The sequence below is a fragment of the Leptidea sinapis genome, chromosome 31 (genome assembly GCF_905404315.1).
Source record: "Leptidea sinapis chromosome 31, ilLepSina1.1, whole genome shotgun sequence".
Lineage (NCBI taxonomy): Eukaryota > Metazoa > Arthropoda > Insecta > Lepidoptera > Pieridae > Leptidea > Leptidea sinapis.
The window spans coordinates 5,260,572-5,284,071 of NC_066295.1; the positions used below are offsets into that span (position 1 = coordinate 5,260,572).

A 23,500-nucleotide genomic window follows, 5' to 3' on the forward strand; every position below is an offset into this window, starting at 1 on the left:
GCCGTGCTGCACGCGTACGGTACGTGGACCGCTGCGATAGTGGTCGTAGTATACAATCACCTCGAGTGGCGGGGCGCGGGGCCCGCCGGGGCCGCCTACCCCGCCGTGCTGCACGCGTACGGTACGTGGACCGCTGCGATAGTGGTCGTAGTATACAATCACCTCGAGTGGCGGGGCGCGGGGCCCGCCGGGGCCGCCTACCCCGCCGTGCTGCACGCGTACGGTACGTGGACCGCTGCGATAGTGGTCGTAGTATACAATCACCTCGAGTGGCGGGGCGCGGGGCCCGCCGGGGCCGCCTACCCCGCCGTGCTGCACGCGTACGGTACGTGGACCGCTGCGATAGTGGTCGTAGTATACAATCACCTCGAGTGGCGGGGCGCGGGGCCCGCCGGGGCCGCCTACCCCGCCGTGCTGCACGCGTACGGTACGTGGACCGCTGCGATAGTGGTCGTAGTATACAATCACCTCGAGTGGCGGGGCGCGGGGCCCGCCGGGGCCGCCTACCCCGCCGTGCTGCACGCGTACGGTACGTGGACCGCTGCGATAGTGGTCGTAGTATACAATCACCTCGAGTGGCGGGGCGCGGGGCCCGCCGGGGCCGCCTACCCCGCCGTGCTGCACGCGTACGGTACGTGGACCGCTGCGATAGTGGTCGTAGTATACAATCACCTCGAGTGGCGGGGCGCGGGGCCCGCCGGGGCCGCCTACCCCGCCGTGCTGCACGCGTACGGTACGTGGACCGCTGCGATAGTGGTCGTAGTATACAATCACCTCGAGTATTACACACGAAAACATGATAGTACCTACTTTAAATTTAAGATTTCCGACGTTGCCCTCTTCTTCATGTATAGCAGAGTTGAGTGAATACAAAATAGGTTTAAGGGTAAATGTATACACTTTAATAGTAAAATCCCAGTCTATATTAATCCAGTATAACTATATAATCCCAGTATAAATTATCTATAGTAAAAATTAAATGGCTTATTAAAAAATGGCTCTGTCGTAAATCCTACTACTCCAAAACTGAATATCTAAGTGATCGCCCTCGCGATCAGCCCGGGATTACATTATGATTATATTATAGCAATAACAATGACAGCACAATTTTGTATTTATATATATAAAAAAGAATTGCTGTTCGTTAGACTCGCTAAAACTCGAGAACGGCTGGACCGATTTGGCTTATTTTGGTGTTGAATTATTTGTCGAAGTCCAGGGAATGTTTAAAATTGAATAAATAAGAAAATTCTCGGAAAAAAAATAATATAAACAATAATTTTGTTTTTCCTTTGATGTGCCCCCGTCGTTTAGAAATAAAATTCGAAAGAACAATTTAAAATAAATAACTAATTAAATTTTATATTTCTTTCTTTCTATATGATACTAAGCACTTCTTGGCCAACATTCAGAAATATAACAGCTGTTACCCGATCATCATCTGATTGGCTAGTTAGGAAATCTTGAGGTATTTTGCGTTTCAGTCTTCTTGATACTTTCGTTCTTTTGTTCATTAGGGCTTTTACTCGTATGTAACGATGATTATCTGTTCTAGTTTTGTGTGCCTTAGCGAATTTCGTTATCTCATCTTTGACTGTTGGTATTCCGAGGTCATGGTGTTATAGTTCATTTGGTACCAACCATGAAGCATAGCTATTGTGCTTAGTGTTTTATTCTGAAATTGTTGAATTATTTCAATGTTTGAGTGTTCTGCGGTACCCCGTAGCTGTATACCGTATGTCCAGATAGGTGTAAGATTGCCTTATAAAGCAGAACCTTGTTTTGAAGTAAAAATTTTGATTTACGTCCAATAAGCCAATACAGTTTGCTTAGTTTGATGCCTATTTGTTTCCTTTTAGTGAAGATGTGTTTTTGCCATGTGAGACGTTTGTCTAGGTGTAGGGCAAGATAACGCAAATGTTCCGCTTCACTGATTTCGATTCTTTAGCCTTGATTCTCACATCTCTGAGCCAGGACGATATATCATTCAGACCACTTTGCAGATAGTAGGATGCAACTGTTGGTTCATTTTGTGAAACCATAATGGCGGTATCATCGGCGAAAGTGCCTGTTGTGACATATTCAGGAGTAGTAAATCTGAAGAATACAGCAAGTAGGGTGTAGGACCGAGCACACTGCCCTGCGGGACACCGGCTTCAATGGTATGTAAGTTTGATAGAGCTTCGCCACTTTGTACGAGAAAGTGTCTGTCTTCAATGAATGATACAAATTATTTAAGTTTTCTTTAGTGTTAATTCCGCCAATATTTGTTTTCAATTCGACACGTGTTTCACCTCTACACGAGGCATCCTCAGGACGTGTTGTCTCGCAAAACGTCACGAAACACGTGTCGAATTGTTTAAAAACAAATATTGGCGGAATTAACACTAAAGAAAACTTAAATCATTTGTATAATTATGGATTTCCGCAAAGTAACGCCTACTTAAATATTTTTTTTTTCAATGAATGCCTTTATACAGGGTGGACCAAAAGTCCGTTTATAATTGGAATGATGTTAAAAAAAAACTAATTACAGTAGATCAAAATTGTTTATTGTTTTCGATAGTAAACAAAAGGGGAATTTATTTCTTAAAAATCACATCATCCATATGCAATCCTTCATTATTCTGGCATTGCTGCAATCTAGAGCGGAAATTTTCGATGACAGCTTTACATGTTTCTGTTGAAATGTTTTGGATTTCTGTGCGAATACGATCCTTTAATTCGTCAAGAGTTACTGGGTTGGTTGGCTGGAATGCAGGGGTTTTTGATCACCATGACATAGTGTCACTCCAATAACGACAATTTTGTCTATTAACATGCCCATTTAGGTGGAAGTGTGCCTTGTTGAGAAAAAAATGTTTGTAAAACTGGTGAATCGCTCTACCATTTCGTTCGCAAACTGCAACCTAGTGGCAAGGTCCTGAGGTCTTAATTCCTGCACCATTTGGATTTTATAGGAATGTAGACTTAAATCTTTCTTGAGAATGCGGTTTAATACATCATTATCTTGGCACGTTAAGGACAGCAGACCGCTTTCGAGTTGATAGTCCAGGTTGGTCACGAACAGACGATTTTACTCGCTCCACGTTTTCGGGGTCCCTCGACGTTCTAGGCCGGCCAGATCGACGTAAATCCATTGTTGAATCCGTCTTCTCAAACTTGAGCACCCATTTTTTAATTAACACACCTGATGGAGCTTGATTTTTGTGTCGTATCTTGTAATGATTGCAAAACTTTCGTTGAGCTAAGGTCGCAGAATCGTTGTTTCGATAGTAATCGCGTACACAAAATGCACGTTGACTACCGCTAAACGACGCCATGGTACTAAATTCCCATTGGCCGCTCTTGCAATGCGTAATCCTTCCACCCCCCTCCGCTGCCGCTGCTAGACGCGGCAACCGATTCAAATGTAAACGGACTTTTGGTCCACCCTGTAGATGGAATCAGAGGACCTACCATCAACTTTTAATAAGCGATGCGATTCCGATGCAGTTCAGTTTAGGTACCTAAACTGAAAAATAAATTTGTCTGTGTTCCGCGGTGTGAGAAAGAGATGACGCTCTACAGTCGTTGCATAAGTTTGTCTCTCTTACTCGAACCATATGCGTTGCGTTTCGAAACCTAAAATGATATGAGTTAAGCGGTTTTTTTGCGTAGAAAATACTAAAAATACATTTTAAAATTGCGCTTTATGGCGTCAAATTATAAACCATTAAGCCCTTTTTTGTACTTAATAAATAATAGTAAAATAAATAAATATAGTTAATTGAATTACAAATTACATGTTTGCTTAGGTGTTTTCGTAAAAATAACAAGTTATGAACCTCCGCACCTCCATTGATGTTTGATTTCACGTGAAATTCGGTAAAACCAACATTAACATCAGTTGCTTTGTAGACTTCAAATCATGATAAGGAACCTAAATAGCTTATAAATCTCGAGATATTTTCGTTACTATAATCTCTTTTATAAATGTAGTAAAATTTATATTATGTGATTTTATTTTTTATGGGAAATTTTAACATTTGTGCTGTATTGTGGTCATACAGGTAAAGGGGCAATACTTCACACGATGAATTTTTATTGTTGCTCAGTATGTGGTCAATACAAGATTCCCTCGAAGGTTCTTGGATGTGAATTGTTAGATTATGACTTTGCGCTAAATCCCGTAAATGATCGGTAATTTTATTAAGTTTTAAAGTATTTATGTTGAAATCTCCAGCGATGATAATATTTCTTTTAACTCTATATTTTATGGATATATCGTGTAATAGACGATCAAGTTTAATCAGGAACTCAGTTGGGTTTGATTTGGGAGTTCTATAGACACATATAATTAGGAGTTTATTTGAAGGGATTTCTATACCACAGCATTCAAAGGCTTGTTTCATCGCATGATTATCCAAAAAAGTTAGTCTGTTGCATGCTAATCCTATTTTGACGAGTATACAAGAGCCACCTCTTTGTTTTGCTATTTTACTATTTTTTGACCTACAGTAGTTTGCAGCCATTTCATAATTATGAAGTTTAACAAAGTCTACACTTCCTTTTTCCAAGAAGGTCTCTGTAAAACATAAGACGTCCGGCTCTTTATCTTTTGATTTTAACTCTTGGATGGTTAGATCTAATAACTCTTTTTTGAATAAAAGGCTGGCGATGTTTTGGTGCAATATTCGAAAAATCAAAATGTCATTAGACTCGAAAAAACTTATCCTTTTGTTGAATTGAAAAATAGAAGGGTATAGTCCCCTTTTAAGCATTCGAAATATTATTTTCAACCTTTGCCTCTTCATTAACGTTTTTCTTAATAGCATTTTTGGCAAAATAATAAGGAATTGTGCCTTTTTTATGACGTATGTAACCATTGGTATTAGGCTTATCACGTACAATAAGTTTTTTAAGCTCTTTAGGGTCAAGGTACATACGCTCGTAGTCGTTACAATCGATAACAAAGTTAATGGATTTACATATATCATTTATATCATAGTATGGTACATTAGATTTAATAAAGTGACAGTTTTTATATTCCCTACAAATAATTTCGATGCTTTTGTTCAAAAGGATGGTATTCAAATGTTTATTATTGGGTACATTTAGAACACTAACAGTTATATGATTCAGTCTGTCTAACAAAAGTAGCAGCTGTTTTAAGATTTTTGTCGGATTATTGTCATTTTCACCGAGGCATAAAACAAGTTTGTCAGTTGTTGCTAAATTTGATTTTTCGCAATCCTTGACTATTTCTTCCGCAGATGCGTAAGGTTTTATAAGAGATGTCACTTGATAACTGGTGCACTTTGTTGTGCTCCTTGAGTACAATAATGCTGAAGAAAGTCCAGAGCATTTCTGCGTTCCATGTATGACAATTTTTGGAATGTGGGTTCTAAGATTTGTGGTTTCTTTTTGTGTTCTAACACTAGTGGAAGAACACAGTTTTGATAATGGAGCTGTCTGGGTGACCTGATTATCTAATATACTCAGCTGTTTATTTAAACCTTCAATTTCCTTATTTGCAGTTTCAAGATTCAGCTTAAGGTCAATGATATTTTTTTCTAGTTGCATTATTTTGGCAGTAGCATCAATGAAATGGTCAGTATTTACATTATTCTGACGAGCGTGGCTGGGTGGGGTAAATGTAACATTATGTCTATGATAATTTTTTGATGCCCGCTTATTATTTAACGATGGACTACTCACTGTATTGTTTTTTAACAGATAAGGGTGACTTAAGTTTTTATGGAAGTGAACTTCCATGGTTAATTTACTAATTTGCTTTTTCAAGTCGTTGTTTTCTAAAATCGAGTTTTCTAATTCAACCTGTGTACTTTATCTTGGAGTTGTTTAATTCTTTGATTTGTCTCTAGCATATTTAATGATAAACTCGAGATCTGATATTCATCAATTGTATCGTCATCTGTTATTAGGAGTAAAGTTTCATGGTGGACGCAGTCAAATGCTTTGGACAAATCACAAAAAATGCTGCTGAAGTTTTTCAAAATTTTTACTAAAAACAGGCAGCACTGAAATAGGCCTGAAATTAGCAGGGTCAAAAGAACTGCCCGATTGAAACAAAGGTATAACTTTGCTGTATTTCATGAGGTCAGGGAACACACCCTCATCTAAGCATTCGTTAAATATTATTGCTAATTAAGGTGCTATATGCAAGTATGTGCAAGTATGTATTTTACCTTTGTATGCTATTCGGATATTTGAGTCACCTACCGTAATGTCGTTATGGTCAATGTGTAGTATGTCGTAGTAAAATATGATGTTCAATGGAACTCCTTAACGACGTTCAGTAAGGGTGCGATCTGTGGCAGAATTTCTAAATTGCAATGATTACTATTTGATCTACACATATTTAGACAAATTTTTAGTTAGTGTAGTTCATATTCACTAAAAAATCTAAAAATAAAAAATAAATATTACAAAAAAACAAGCGACTTCAAAAATACTATTCCAAACCAATAGATATAATATGCACTAAAAAGTATAAAAATTATTGCGTATGTTTATACAATCTAATTAATTAATGTAATTCTAGTAACGATAATTGCTATTTTTGGAGTCGGAGTCAGCCAATGTAGGTTTGTAACTACATACATACATAGTTATAGGTGAGATGTGCTTGAGTCGCACGTGCGACATGAGGAGGCAAGAGGCGAGAGCGGGGCTGCGGCGGGAGACACCGATTCCAAAAATAACAATAATCATTACTAGAATTAGATTTATTAATTAGATTGTATAAACATACGCAATTATTTCTTACTTTTTAGTGCATATTATATCTATTGTTTTGGATTAGTATTTGTGAAGTCGGTTGTTCTTTTGTTAAATTTGATTGGTCTTGGGGCTTCAAATATAACCTGGCATTGGAGAAGCATTTTTTATTTATTTAGATTCACCAGTGGTAATTACAATATTACATTTATAATTATGCTTATTTACATGGGTCTTATTACTAAATACATTACCGTTTAAGGTGAATACCGCATGCTAAATTATGTGTGAAATAGTTATATAAAATAAGTATGAGTTATAAAATAACCATTCTATGATATAAAGAAATTAACAAAATCTACCAAACAAGTCAAGTTAAACGTATTAAACAAATCAAGAATACTTATTAATTCTTTATTGACAATACATATATATATATATATATATACATTTTTGCGAAACCTTGGCAACGAATCACTGAATGGGTTGTTTCAGAGTTAGTATAGTAAAATAAGTAAGTGTTTCAGAGTGTTTTGTTTGGGCCTAGTTCCATATAAATAAGGGATGAGTTTGATTAAATTTTAACTCGTTCAACCTAGAATTTTACTTTCATTACTCGCCACTTCTTGTAACATATTTGATAGGGATTGAATATTGCTAACCTTGTCCACAAATAAGTTTGGTGGTCTCATAGGGTTAGGTGCTGGATTCGCGGTGATTTGACTTTCGTCGTCGAGGAAATCGAATTTGATGTTGGGACTGGAGCAGCGAGCCAGTAATTTAGTTGAGTTTGCTTTAGAGTACGAGTTTGCGCGTCGGGACTGTTTCGTAGTCTTTTTCTATTCGTTGACTCTGTCCAGCTAGGTTTTTGGCTTGTGGATTCCGTGGGGTCAATAGAAGTGTTGGCTTTGACTAGATTATGACTGTTTTCAGATTCACTAAAAGTGTTTTTGAAATGGGCTTATTTATTAATAGTCCTTTATGGAAGACTTGTTGTAGAGTAGGTTTGGTTAAGTTTCGTAGATTTCATGTGACAGCGAGATTCGCCCTGTTCTGAAGAACAGGGTTCAGGGAGGGATTCTCCGCGTTGCGCGTTATCTCCTGGGGTAAATCATATTTATACTCCGCCATTCATAATTTTGGCTGATCCACAGCTTTGTCCTTTCTGTTAGGGTTGGGTCCATTAGGGTTGCGTTCTACCAGACAGAAGGCCCGCCCAAGCCTGCTGGTTTTGGTTCACGCCGGGTATTTGATTTCCGCGGTATCTCTCATATCCGGGGGGGCGTTCCCCTATCCATCACATGGGGACCCGGCTAATGAGGGGCCAGAAACTACACACAACAGCAGTGTTAGAAATGACATCAAAAATAATTCTAACGGAATCAACTTTGAGAAAATATAAATGCCTTTTATGTCTTTTAATACGTTCAACTATTAGATCATTTATACATCTAGATAGATAATGACAATTGTGAAAACGTTGAAATTAATTTAGAAATAACCTCTAATTTGAGCAATTCACGTACACTAACACAAAGTGACATACAAATCGCGAGTGTACGACGTAGCTTTTCACGCACACTAAACTATTAAACCTGGCCTATTTTTATCGGTTGTCTAACAGCAAGAGACTTTATCTAGCCGTATAAATTATCTAAGCTATATTCATTATAACGGTATTAAAGTATAGGAGGGTTGAGTGAATGTGTTCAACGTCGGTGTGTACAGGGGCGCACCTGCGCGCCGCCGGGCTCGCCGAGAAGCTGGTGCTGCTGCTGGAGCTGCTGCTGGCTATGAACTGTGCGGGGGCGGGCGCCGCGCCAGCCCTCGACCTGAGCCGCGTGCAGCACAAGCTGGACCAGCTAGAGGACCAGGTGAGGACGACGGCAGGGACACGTTCAGCCTGCCCTCCACGACGTGTTGTGTTGCTTTGGTGGTCTTTTGTATGGTGTCTCCCTTTGCACAGGATGTCGGCTAGATTATGGGTACCACAACGGTGCTTATTTCTGCCGTGAAGCAGTAATGTGTCAACATTACTGTGTTTCGGTCTTAAGTGCGCCCACGGCGTTTGCACTTAGAACATTTCTTGATTCATACAATACCATCACATTAAAATTAATTTGTCAACTTGTCTATAGAGGGCACTGATTGATACACAGACTCGCTTCGCCCGCCTACACAGTAGGTAGCTGCCAATCGCCATGTTGTTTATTAATTTATTTGCCGCCATCGCTTTGCTTATTCATTATTGTTGTTGTTTGGTGTTTATTTATTTATTTATTTATTTAATAAGGTTTACCGACAGATAGTACACATAAGCTTATTTACAATACATATACACAACTTAAAATCTATAGTGAACATCCAATTATGGGTAAACACAGCAAATTAGTTATCTAGTTGTAAACAGAGGTAGAGAAGAACATGTTATGGATATTATCCATATATTATAATATACACATTATATAATATTTCCTTCGCTATTGCTTAAGGATATTGCAAGAAAAAGGAATATCTATAAATATATTCTATTAAAATTTACAGACACAACAAATATTTAAATATTAGTGTTCCATCTCGTATTCCAAACACGCTCTTCTAAAATTGTTTAAAGATATATTATGTAGATCAACATCTATGTCGTTGAACCATGCGTTATGTTGACGGCATATCCGAGGTAAAGGACTGTGGAACCCTACATTTGTTCGGTAAGTATCTATTGCAAAAGGCTGAAAGTTATTCACTCTAGCATTAGCACGAGGAACCTTGAAGTTAATTTTTTCCAGTAATTGAGGACATTCAATCAAATTATTAACTATTTTAAAAAGAAAAACCTGATCTGAATTCCAACGTCTACGCGAGAGAGTTGTCAATTCAAAAAAGAAACAGCGCTCATTGTATGATTGTAATTGATGTAGCTTGTTTTGATGGACACACATAAAAAACATGAACCTTTTTTGAATCTTCTCAAGTCTTTGCATATCACACTTGTAGTGAGGACTCCATACAGTTGAACAATATTCTAAATGGCTACGTACCAGAGACACATATAGTGTTTTTAAAGCAAGAGTATTTTTGAATTTCTTAGCATTTCTCCAAATGAAGCCAATCATTCTAACCGATTTATTTACTATTAGTTCAAGATGAGCTTTAAAATTTAGTTGTCTATCTAATATCACGCCCAGATCTCTAATAAGCCATACTTCTTCGAGGTCAACTCCGTTTATACTATATTTAGTATCTAATGGTGACTTTTTCCTCGTAAATTTTATATGCTTACATTTATCGATGTTTAATGGTAACTTATTTGCAGATGACCAATGAGAAATTCTTGTTAAGTCCTCTTGCAAAAGGTGGGAATCATTTGCGTCCTTAATTACTCTCGAAATTTTTAAATCATCGGCGAAAAAATAAAACTTGGAATTTTTGATTATCTTACCTAAATCGTTTATAAAAATTAAAAAAGTATAGGACCTAGGTGTGAGCCTTGAGGAACTCCTGATGTTACTTGAAAAGCATCCGACTGGTGCCCACACGCTACCACTGTTTGGGATCGGACAGACAAGTAACAGGAAAACCAAGACAAAAGTTTGCCATACAGGCCACATTTTACGAGTTTTGATATAATTAATCCGTGGTCGACTCTATCAAAAGCTTTACTTATATCTGTATATACTGTGTCAACTTGTAGCCCCATGTCTATTGCCTCAGATACATCTGTTATATGACAAACAAGATTGGTAACGGTAGACATTTTAGATCTAAACCCGTGCTGATGATTAATCTAAATTGGTTTTACGTGAGCTGTTAGAACGGAACAAACAACAGATTCAAATAACTTTCCAAACAATGAGAGAATAGAAATTGGTCTATATGAACATATATCACTACTATTACTAGTATTTTTTAGAATTGGTACAACATTGGCTGATTTCCAAGCTGCAGGGAATACCCCAAGATTAAGTGATGCGTTGAATATAATACTAAGAGGATAAGATAGATTATTTGCACAGTTAATAATAAAAATTCCAGGTATCAGATCAGGGCCTGCGCCCTGATTTTTGTTTAATTTTTTAATTGCAACTGAAATATGTTTTTCTGTTACTACTATATGATTTAACGTATCATTAGTTTCTCCCTTCAAGGTAGCCAGATCCGACACAGACACCTGAGTGCTATCCGAATACACAGAAGAGAAATGAGTAGCGAATGCGTTACAAATACCCTGTGGTGTAGAGAATTTTGCCGTATGTAAATGCATTTCCTGGGGTAAATTTGTTTTATTTTTTCGTTTTGATGCGATAAAAGACCAAAATGACTTTAAATTGTTATTAAGAACTGATTCTTCTATTGCCCGAAGATATTTATTGTAACATGCATTAATCTGAATGTGACATCTCGCTCTGGCGATATGAAACTCGTATTCATCCAGCGGATTCTTATATTTTTTAAATCTTAAACGATATTTCTCTTTTTCTTTAAGTAACAGTACAAGTTGCCTCGTATACCAAATTGGATAATTCTGATTGTGTAAATGTATTAAGTGAAGGTCTGACAATTTACCGCGAATGCTTCTACAGTTCTGATAATAAATCTTTAAGTTTGGCATTATAAAGATATAAAAATCTTAAATCTAATGTTTATAAAGAGAATAATATATTAGAAGAAGCTCAATCCTTAAGTGTAGACAATGTTTCACTGTTTTTGACCCAAATAGCCGGAGTAGCGTCGTCCTTTCTTAGCAATACCCGACCATTTCGAACCCATAGATATTTGTACAGATGGTCCCTTTTAAACTTACGTGCTTGAGCTTGTAAATTGCGATTGTTAGGGGACAGGTGTTCTACGACGTAAATTTGCTGCTTGTTCCCTCCAATTCCTAGATCTGCCGTATTAAGTTTATTTTCGGGATTCGACTTGTTATAATTCAAGTGTTCGTTGCGTGTTGAGTATACGAGTATACTGATTTACGTTTATTTCCTTAAAATGCAAAGAGCATAGTTCCGAATTGACTGACAAGATATTTACTATAATATAGTAGTATATATATAGTAGATATTATCTACTATGATATAATATATACCTATGTAATTGGTGCAGTCCATCAATAAAATACTTCGAGGAGCAATTTCGACGCATGATGAGGAGGATACTATGCAAACATTCGCTATACAGTATTACAATAAAAGAAGAAGGAAATAATATGTTTTTTTTATTGTAACTTAAGTTCCTAATATCTACATTTTAGTAATTCTGCTATTAAATTTATGGCGGAATTCCTGTGTAAAATTAATTTTACAATTAAATCAACCATAATACAGGTATTTATGTTATACGTATATTTTGGTATAACCGAGGAAAGTTTCGTCAACTTCCTACGCGATGTCGCTTTCGCCTTGAAATTGACTGACAACTCTATATTATATAATGTACTCTGTGACTGCGCCGTAGTATGTGAAATGAATGGGGAAATTAGACTCAGCATCTTATGTTTCAAGGTGACGAGCGCAATAGTAATGCCGCTCAGAATTTTTGGGGTTTAAAAGAATATGAGCAGTCCGTGAGCGGCACTGCATTGTATTGGGCAGGGCGTATCAATTACGGTCAACTGAACGTCCTGTTTTTCGCGTCCCTTATTTTCATAAAAAAAAGAGTTAAGTCTCCATAAGCTTTTACAACAAGATCCCAGAAAATCTTAAAAAACAAAATGTATTACGAAATTCAAAAGAATTGCTATTAAAACGTTTATCTGTTAAAGGTTCCTATAATATAAATGACTTTTTTAATGATACCCCAGGTTGGGAATGGAGCGACCTCAGGCTATTAAATAATAAGTTTTATTGTACGTTATCACATTGTTACAATATTTTCTAAAAAAAAAGAAGTTCACCGAGTTTCTTGCGCCCGTTCCCAGTTCTGAGGCATACTTTTTGAATGGGTCGGTTTTTGACTTTCAATAAGTGATATTATATCCTATTTTGAATAAATATTTTTCAACTTGAACTTCTGGACATTTCGCAAACCACTGGGTGTTACGGCGAAGACTACCGTCTGATGACGCATGGTTATAAGATAATGTCTTGGTAGGTTTTTCCAACTCTGCCGTTGTGCTTTCATCTTTAGGATCTACTTTACAGTTGCTTGCTCTATATCTGCTTCACTAAATCAACTTGTAAATGTTATCCCTATAGATAATTACACATGTATTATGTTCAGTTTTACAATCATAATACTTCTTAAGCCTAGGTAACATTAAACAAACAGAGAGTGAACACTGCACGAGGGTTATTCTTTTTTTTGTCGCTGGTATATTAACTGCGTATAAAGTGCTGATAATTAGTCACAAATATAATTTTGCGGCTATTTAAGTATTGTACTTAAGTACTTCGGTAACATCCTATCTATATCTAACTTTACTTTTTGTTATATCAGCAAACTATTTATGAATTCGATACTAGAGTGGAACTTATGGTCATCATATTAAGACAATCAGTTTGATGTTAAAATATTAAAGGTAAAGGTGTATTAAATTAAATTTGTAGTTATTTGATACTTTGCAGTTTTTGAAGCCGGTTTTTAAAACGTAGTTTTTTTTAAAGTGATATACCTCACTTCTGGAATTAATTAATTTACATATTTTGTGACTAAATTTATAAGTTTAAATTAATATGTGAGAGAAATATTTATTTATGTGTTGAAAATTATAAAATTTTTCTTTTTTCCTCATCTATGTAGGTTATAATTTCGAAATAAAACAGTAAAAATTATCAAAAGTAACCGATACAATAATGGAAGACTAGATGATATGATTTAAATTTTATGCTTGTTTTTTCGTCTATTATTAAGTTTGCAGCCGGTTATTTGTAACATGTTCGACAAGAGGTACGGAACCATAGAAAGTGCAACAAGGGCTGCTCCCTCCATAACGCTGCTTTATGTCAATGATCGCAGACGATCCGCAGCGGGCTGCCGCTGAGCGCGGTGTGGGCGCGCGTGGAGCGGGCGCGGGGCGCGGCTCACTGGCGGCCTGACCGCGCCCCTCTGTCGTCGGCGCTGTCCGACCCGCAGCGCGCGCCGCTGCCGCACGACGTGGCCGATCTGCTGCTGCCGGTGGTGGCGCCGCAGCAGCTGGCCGCGCTCGCGCTCACCACGCTGCTGCTCGCCAAGGTAAGCACAGCTCGAGGGAAGGGTGAACATCCCTTCTGCATTCATTTATGCCTTTGCAGTACAACTCCGGGGATCTGAAGTAAACAAACTCTGTGAAGGCATTTTGTATCGATTCTAGCGAATATTTTTTGCAAGTAAAACTTTTATATGCGCGACTTGGGGGTAACTCGGAATTTTTCTGACGGAAGTAACGAGCAGTACAAAAGTCGATTGAAATAATTTTTAAGCCGTTATGATTTAATGGTTTTAAAAAAAAATATTTCAAATTGCTCAGTAATATTTTTAAAAAATCTGCAAGTGTTTTTATTGCTTATTTATTACTACTATTGCAATAAATAATGTTTAAGTTTTCAGAAATTTTCTGACATTCGTTAATTTGTTCTTGGGTTTTTGTTTTTAGTTTCCATTATTAGGATAGATAAAGGGTTCGAGCCCATATTTGTTAATATTCAATAACAACGTCATATTTATATGTGCTGCTAACCTTCAATTTCTTCTTTCCCAAAGAAAAAGAAAAGGTTAGAAAAAAATGGCGTAAATTTAGGAATCCAAGAAATAAGTATGGATATGATTTGCTCAAAAAACGATGTAATAAAATAATTCGCAATAATTATTCAGAATACTTAAAATTAACAGAAAATAATATATGTAATAATGTCAAATCGTTTTGGAAGTATGTTAATGATAAAAAAGCTACAAAAAGTAATTTACCGCATGAAATGTATAGAGGTGATGTAAATGCCATTGGTAATCTAGACGTAGCAAACCTTTTCAACACACATTTTAGCTCAGTTTACTCAGACTCCACTGTTTCTTTTTCACATTGTACCAATATACCGACCCATGAATATAACAATATGTCACTTAATACCATCAACTTTACAGAAAGAGAGGTCCTAAAAAAACTGAAAGGCTTGAATTTTAATAAAGGATCTGGGCCTGATAACATTCCACCAGTATTTATCAAAAGATGTGCTATCGGTCTTTCATATCCACTAACGATAATTTTTAATAAATCTCTCGAAACAAGCACATTCCCGGAAGAATGGAAAAAAACTCGCATTGTACCCATTTATAAAAAGGGTGAGATTAACAATGTCGAAAATTATAGACCAATTTCAATTTTAAGTACATTTTCAAAATTATTAGAATCTCTAATTTGCCCAGTATTAATGTCACACTGCAAACAATACCTCAATTATAAGCAGCATGGTTTTAGATGTGGTAGATCTGTAGAATCTAATCTGTTTCATTATATTATCAACTTTCTCATCTTTATCATTAACATCGCACAAGCCATGGACAATGAACGACAAATTGATAGCATATACACAGACTTTTCCAGTGCTTTCGACTAAGTGAACCATAAAATCCTTCTCTCCAAACTTGATAAACAATATGGCATTGGAGTAAACTTATTGAAATGGTTAGAATCATATCTTACTAATAGGTATCAATTTGTTTCTATTAACGACGAGTCTTCGTCCAAATTATATTAAATATAATTGCTTATTCTGGAGTACCTCAGGGATCTAACCTCGGACCTCTGCTTTTTGCATTATTTATAAATGATATAAGTTCATGCATTAAACACTCAGAGTATTCACTATACGCCGATGATATGAAACTATATAGAATAATCCAAACAGAGGACGATGCTATGTTACTTCAACAAGACTTAGACCGAATTCAAGTATGGTGTGATAGAAATAAAATGATTATAAATGTTTCCAAGTGCCATCACATATTATTTACCAGATAACGGTCCTCACTTCAAACAACTTTTAGTTTAAATAATGTAAATTTAAGAAAAGTAGAAGAGGTTAGAGATTTGGGTGTAATTTTAGATTGTAAATTGAACTTCATTCCACATTACAATAAAATAATTTCTAAAGCTGCTCAGATATACGGCTTTATATGGCGAATGACAAAAGATTTTAAGAGCACCAAACCTAAAATTATTTTATGTGATGCACTCGTGCGGAGCATTCTCGAATTTGGCAGAATAATATGGAATCCATACTATTCGGTACATAGTGACCGAATCGAGAGGATTAATCGTACGTTTACTCGACATCTGTGTAAAAACAATAAAAACATAAGCAATAGAAGTGATTATTATAGCAGGTTACAATTCTTCAATTTACAAAAATTAGCAGCCCGTCGGCGTATGCTTGACATTACATATCTGTACAAAATTGTAAACAATAAAATAGATTCTGTGGACATATTAAATTGTATAACATTTCAAGTACCTCAACGTAATACTCGAAATAAAACAATTTTTTTCTATTTACCGGTTACGAGAACTAATATTGGACGGAATGCACCTATCTATAGGATTTGTTCCACATATAACTCTATAATTTTAAATAATGCTGATTGAGATCTCTTCAACGACAATTTAGCGGATCTCAAACGAAAATTACTTGCAATTGCTTAATATTGTCATAAGATTTTCTTGTGTATATTGATAAATTGTTAGTTTCTATCATATTTTGTAATAAGTTTAATTTAATTTACTAGCATTTTGTTTTAATTTTTATGTCTTGTTTTTGCCAATTGTAAATATCTATTATGAAATGCTCTGAATGCCTTTAAGTAATAGATATACTAGACTATATAGAATCTTAATATTGTGTAAACAAATGTCATGTATACCTATTGTTGGTGTTCCAATAAATAAATAAATAAATAAATTTCTTATTACTAATTATTTTATTCATGAGTGAAAATTAAAAATGTGCGAATGGACAATGAACCGAATTATAAATACAATATAATATAATGAAAATAAAATAGCAGAATCAATAAATAATATAAATAGAGAAAATCAAGAACCTGATAATGACCTAACCTATAAAATGAATAATTATATCAAAATATAACATTATATCATTCTTTGTAAAAATATATAAAATCTCATTTGTTAAAATAATATTAACTATATTAAATATTGATAAAGGTATTTTTTTATTTTAGGTAGAGAAAATAATAACTTTGCTCAAAAGATAAAGCTATATCGTCTGCTTTTCGAAGGAAAAAAAATAGAAAAACTTCTTACAATGCTCCTCGCTCTTCAGTAATACGTTAGTGCTTAGTTGGTAACCAGGCTTTATTTAATGTAGTGTATTATTGCGTCTGTTATTTATTTATTCAATAGAAACAAACAGTCACATTCATAAATTGATTACGTAAACAGGATATTAAATCTAGAACTAAAGTTCCCTAATTTTTAAAACAGCCAATACAGATATGAAAATTATTAAGGAACAACTAACAATGTTTTTCTAAATTTGGTTACAAGTTTTTAAATGTATGGTTACAGCATTTTTAAATGAAGCTAATGACTTAAACATGAAAAGGTCTAAGTGGCAAAGTTCGGTATTCATATAATTACACACTCTTCTGATAAAACAATTTTTAACATAAACGGTCCTGCTATGCGGAATGCTTAATAACTTTTTATTAACACATTTACGCTCACATCTACAGAGTACTCTAAATGTAATGTGATGCAACCGAGCTGGAACGTCAATCACGTTATTGAGAATTTTGAAAAAAAATATAGAATCAAAATAATTACAACGAATTTGTAAATACATAATTTTGAATTTTTTGATTGAAGTCTCATAGTCCACATATTCGTGACCAAACCTATAATCCAGACATCTTACAAACTTTTTTTGAACACTTTCTATTCTATCGATATGTTTACTATATACAGGATGCCAGACTGTACAAGCGTATTACGTTGGTTGCAGCCAGGAGATGCAAAAAAATGCAATTTTACTTAAACTTATTTATTAAAAGAAAGTTATAACTAATTACAATTAATTATCCTAATGTCTACTGATCGATGCTAGATCAAGTACTGAATACAATTATATTTTTCCACGATCGGGTAAACGCTGTCAATGATGTCACCTAAGTCACGTTTCTGATGCGCTTGCGCCTCGTGCCTCAAGTGCCATGTGCAACGCTTATGCGGCGGTTCGCTAGGGTTAGCTATGCGTAACAAGCGAACTCAAGATGACTCCGTACAAAACTGTTGTATAATATTTTATAGGTCAATGGAGACTTGAAAGGCTTTGTCACTCGCAACACAAATCCCAGTTGTTTATACGCTTTTGTTAAAATGTGATCTATGTGTGGGACAAATGCCACTTGAGAGTCCATAATGACACCCAAATCCTGAATCTGTGTTATACGTGATAAAACCTTAACACCTAAAGTATAACTGTTGTTAATTATGTTGCGTTTTCTGCTATAAATAATTACGTTACATATATCCAGATTTAGAAATATTTTACTATCGGCACAATACATTTTAACTGCTTTTAGAACATTTTGTAGTAATTCGCAATCTTGAGGATCTTGAATTATTCTAAAGATATTAGTATCATCCGCATAAAGTAATATATTAGTGTTATGGGCTATGGAACATCCTCCTCCTTAGTCGTTCACTCTTGACAGAGTGGTCGCGGTTGCATGATGAGACTGTAGGTACACACAAGACGTATCTGTGGTGGATGATGCAGCCCTCGCAATGCGCCTCCACCTGCCGCGATCTTCAGCGTTACGGGAACAATGGACTATGGTGGTTTGTGTCGCAGCCTTCATCGGCACCGGGCTACCGGATGCCCGCGTCATCATCTCACGCGTATCGGTCGCAGGTGCCGCTGCTGCCGGGCACGGAGTGGGGCGCGCGCTGCGTGGGCGAGCACGAGGCCGACTGCGGCGAGGCGCTGCTGCCGCTGGTGGCGGCGCGGGCGCGGGGCGAGGCCGCCCCCGCCGCCGCGCTGCTGCGCCTGCTGGCCGAGCCGCCGCTGTACCTGGCGGACGACACGGGCCACGAGAGCTGGCTGCGCTGGCTGTGGGACGCGTGGAGCGGCGCGGCGGCGCTGGCCGGCGAGGCGCGCGCTGCTCTGACGTGCTGGCGCCTGCGCTGGCTGCGGGCGCGCATGCTGCTGGCGGCGCCGCGCGACCCGGAGCGCGCGCGACGTACGTACTGACTTATCGGATTATGGGAGCTCTAGAGGGCAAACGTACTATCATTTGGGACTATAACAGGAATTTCACCGCTTTCACAATTTTTACTTTTTCTTCAAATCTTGTGTAGAGTCTGAGGATCTTATTATTATATTCTTCAGACACCCTTGCACATGCCGAAATTGAATCTTTCCGAGAAGCTTTTCTTTTCCGATTGCTAATTCACATTAACAACTCATGCTGACAAATCGACCTAAGCCCTTCGTCTGTCCACATTTTGTCAGTGTCGCTAGATGTATTTAAGACGAGGTATTCCCAACACTTTACGCAAAAATCGCTCGAACGTATATCTTTAAGATTCGATAGGTACGCATCGACACGGGCATGGCTGAGACACGAACCGAGCGATGCGGGTCAACGACCCTCACTCCGGAAGGACCGCGTAATATTTTATAAAACTTACAGATATGCAAGAGTACGAAATACTGTGATTTTTTTATGCATTTTTGTAGTGAAACTTCTTTATCGACGTATGAGAGAAATGTTCTATTACGCGCAAAATTATGATTTTAACATAATGGATATCGTATTCGAGGTTCTCGAGGCTGCAGAGAATTTGGGATCACTTTTTAAATCCAAGATGGCCGCCGCGAAAAAAATATTATTTCAACAATATGGGTATCCTATCCGAGGTTCTCGAGGGTGCAGAGAAAAAATTTGGGATCATTTTTGATATCCAAGATGGCCGCCGCACAAAATTATGATTTCAACAATATGGGTATCGTATCCGATGTTCTAAAGGGTGCAGAGAACGATTTTGGGATCATTTTTGAAATCCAAGATGGCCGCCGCGCAAAATTATGATTTCAATGTTTTTTTTTTTCAATTTCAATTTCCACATGCTGCCAACGATTAAGTCGATTCACTTGATTCATCGGGAGAACCGCTCATTGCGGAAATGGGACGCGAATTAAGAAAGCAGCCGTAGTGAGTTCCTTAAGCTCCAAATGTACCCGAAAATATAACTAATTAGTGGTTATCATTTCAACGCGACGCGAATGCAATGAGCGCAATTTATTTGCCGAGATGGTAAGGACTTTCTAAAAATAATAACAAAGTAGAAATTCATTGGTTTAGTGATGCGTCTCAAGTAGCTTATTCCGCTGTTGTTTATGTCAGGATATTTAAATTATAGTTAAAATGGTAACAGCCAAGACCAGTAAAACAGATGTCCATTCCTAAATTAGAGCTCTGTGGAGCTGTCTTAAATGCTAAGTTGATGTATAGAGTTAAAAATTGTTGAAATGTTGGAGATTCTTGCTTTTATTAATTACTAGCGGACCCAACAGACGTTGTTCTGTTAAAAAAAACTCGCCGATTGAATTTCGTAAAATCCGTTCTTAGCTGACCGCTACTCGACAAAAGGAATATTCCTGCCAAATTTCCTTCCTTGGCCCTTCTACAACTTGTGGATAGAGTCGAGAAGGCATTACAAGACAAACAAATGGCACTCTGTGCGTTTCTAGACATTGAGGGCGCCTTTGACAATACCCCGATAGACACGCTAGTAAAGGGACTAATTAACAAAAACGTAGACTCCACCACTGTCAAATGGGTAAGGTCAATGTTCTCAAATCGCAAAGCTCTAATCTCTCTCCATGTGACATCACTGGAGCTATATACTACTCGAGATTGCTCACAAGGTGGCGTTCCTTCGCCACTTCTAGCTGCAGCTAGATGTACTCTACTAGCAGTAGACGAACTACTCGGTAAGCTGGCAGAACTTAAGATTGATGCACTAGGGTACGCAGATGACCTAGTTATTATCGTCAGAGGTTTCTGCCAAAGCCTACTAAGCTCTATATTGTAAAAGGCACTAAACACCATCTCACAGTTGTGTACAGCCAACAAACTGTCAGTCAACGCAGGAAAGACTGTTATTGTGCCATTCACGAGGAAGCGAACACTTAACAAACTGAAGTCTTGAACGGCTCTACTTTAGAATTCTCAGCTGAGGTTTAGTATCTGAGAGTCACATTCGACCAGAAACTCACATGGAATTCTCACATCGACAAAGCCGTTGAAACGGCCAAAACAACCTTGGGTGTATGTCGACATCTGGTAGGGAGACATTGGGGAATGCGCCCAAAGATCCTCCTATGGCTATTCACAGCAATTGTGAGAAAAACAATCACATACGCCTCCATTGTGTGGTGGAACAAAGCCAGCCAGAAAACAACTGCAGACAGACTAAATAGCCTGCAGAGACTTGCCTGTATGTTGGTAACCGGGGCCATGACGTCTACTCCTGGTGCGGCCATTGAAGCAATTCTAAACCTACCGCCTCTTCCACTGTTCATACAGCAAGAGGCGAAGGCGAGCATGCTGAGGGCAATCGCCCAGGGGTTTCATGTAACTGGATGTCGCAACGCTTAGGACTTTGGAAGACTCAGTTCTGCGAGACCACATATTAGGCATGTTACCTGATCAGATGATTCCACAATTAATCTATTAATATAACTAATTATAGAAGTGGTAGTGTCATGTTGGGTCCTCACGGATACAAACGAATTGGGCCGGCATGCCCGGAGAAATACCACTCCCCCACTCGAAACCGGCGTGAAAAAGCGGCTATGCCGTTGTGTTTCGTCCGGTGAGTGGGGTATCCGGAGGCCTACACCCCCCCTTCCAAATACAAATGGCAGCACAGACTAAAAAGAGACCACTCCAGGACGTTACCAGGCAATGCAGCCCTGGAGAATCCATCCCTGGGCGTCCACAATTAGGGCCTGTACCTAACAGTGGTTGCCCAGGCTGCCCCGCGTATTCTGGAGGTGGCAAATCTGCGCTGACTCGGGGCAAACTGAGCAGGAGGCTCAAACCACCCTCCTCCACACTCGCTGTGGACTTTTGCAACATTAGGGGGCTTCGATCAAATTTAAATGCCGTCCACTTTCATCTGGAGACGGCGAAGCCGGCCCTGCTCTTTTTAACCGAGACACAGATAGCCTCCCTGGCTGATCCATCTTTCCTTTCCTACCCGGGGTATAATTTGGAACACTCCTTTATACCACGGGCTGGCGTGTGCGTTTACGTCAGGGAGGATGTCTGTTCTCGACGCCTGAGTTTTCTTGAAGGACAGGACCTATCCATCATCTGGCTGCGTGTAGACTGCGATGACCATCCGCGAATCTACGCATGCCTGTGTAGGTCCCATAGCGGTAACGCAGAGGCTGACCGGCTCCTCGAACACATCCAAATGGCTACAGATTCCGTGTTGGAGCAGATCCCCACTGCAGAGATCGTGTTTCTTGGCGATTTTAACGCCCACCATGCCGTATGGCTAGGCTCACGTACCACCGATCATGCAGGGAGATCTGTTCACGACTTCGCCTTAGCATATGATCTGACTCAACTGGTTATTGCGCCAACGCGAATCCCAGATGTGCAAGATCATACACCTTCACTGTTGGACCTTCTGTTGACCTCACATCCGGACGGCTACCTAGTTTCCGTTGACCCTCCTCTGGAAACGTCGGACCACTGCCTGATCTGGAGCACCGTGCCGATCACGCGCCTAACACGGCCCCGCTTCTTAGGCTGTCGCCGCGTGTGGCACAATAGGTCAGCAGAGTGGGACGAGATGCGGTGCTTTTTTGCATCCTACCCGTGGAGGCAGATCTGTTTTTCGCTGGGAGATCCAGATGCCGCTGCTGACGCTGTTGCTGATGTGGTACTGCAAGGTATGGAACTCTTCATTCCATCCTCCTCTGTGCCTATCGGTGGCAGGTCCCAACCATGGTTTGACCGCTCCTGCAAAATGGCCTCTCGCCGAAAGCAGGAGTGCTATTCGGCTTGGGTCAATGCGGTGGTATCTAAGGATGTGAATTCCAGCGAACTTAAAAAACACTTCAATCATGCCTCCAGGTCCTTCAAAAGACTTATTGCTGACGCGAAGTCGAAGCACATTTTCAGAATTGGCGAGAGACTTGCACGCCTTCCCTCGGGAACTCGTGCGTTCTGGTCGCTCGCCAAGGCTGTCCAAGGAAACTTCTGCCAGCCAGCCATTCCGCCACTGCACAGGGATGATGACTCACTGGCCCATGACGCGAAAGAGAAAGCTGATCTCCTGGGCACCCTCTTTGCGTCCAACTCGACTCTGGATGACCAAGGTGCACCACCACCGCATATTCCGCGGTGCGATTCATATATGCCGGAGGTAAAAATCCGGCATAGTGCCGTGCTTAAGGCGCTTCTCACCTTGGGCATTCACAAATCGAGTGGGCCCGATGGCATTCCCCCGATAGTGCTGCGGACATGTGATCCGGAACTGGCGCCGGTCCTTACCCGTCTTTTCCGGCTCTCCTACTCATCAGGCGTAGTCCCGAAATTATGGAAGGCGGCTTTAGTGTACCCAATACCGCCCCATTGCCATTACCTCCATTTTCTCCAAAGTAATGGAGTCGATCATCAACCGCCAGCTCTTGGGATACCTAGAGGGGCACCAGCTGATCAGCGACTGCCAGTACGGTTTCCGTCAGGGTCGCTCAGCTGGTGATCTTCTTGCATACCTCACCCATAAATGGGCGCAAGCGGTTGAGTCGAAGGGAGAGACGTT

General features: G+C 38.9%; 1 protein-coding gene across 1 annotated transcript in view; it reads left to right on the forward strand.

The window, feature by feature from the left end:
• Positions 1-706: 706 nt before the first annotated feature.
• LOC126973993 (uncharacterized) overlaps positions 707-23,500 on the forward strand; it is a 141,646-nt gene continuing 118,852 nt past the window's right edge. The window contains exons 1-4 of the mRNA XM_050821342.1: positions 707-733; positions 8,452-8,597; positions 13,675-13,890; positions 18,567-18,894. Coding sequence (XP_050677299.1) covers positions 8,517-8,597; positions 13,675-13,890; positions 18,567-18,894 — 625 coding nt within the window. The 5' untranslated portion in view covers positions 707-733; positions 8,452-8,516. The remainder of the gene's footprint in view (positions 734-8,451; positions 8,598-13,674; positions 13,891-18,566; positions 18,895-23,500) is intronic.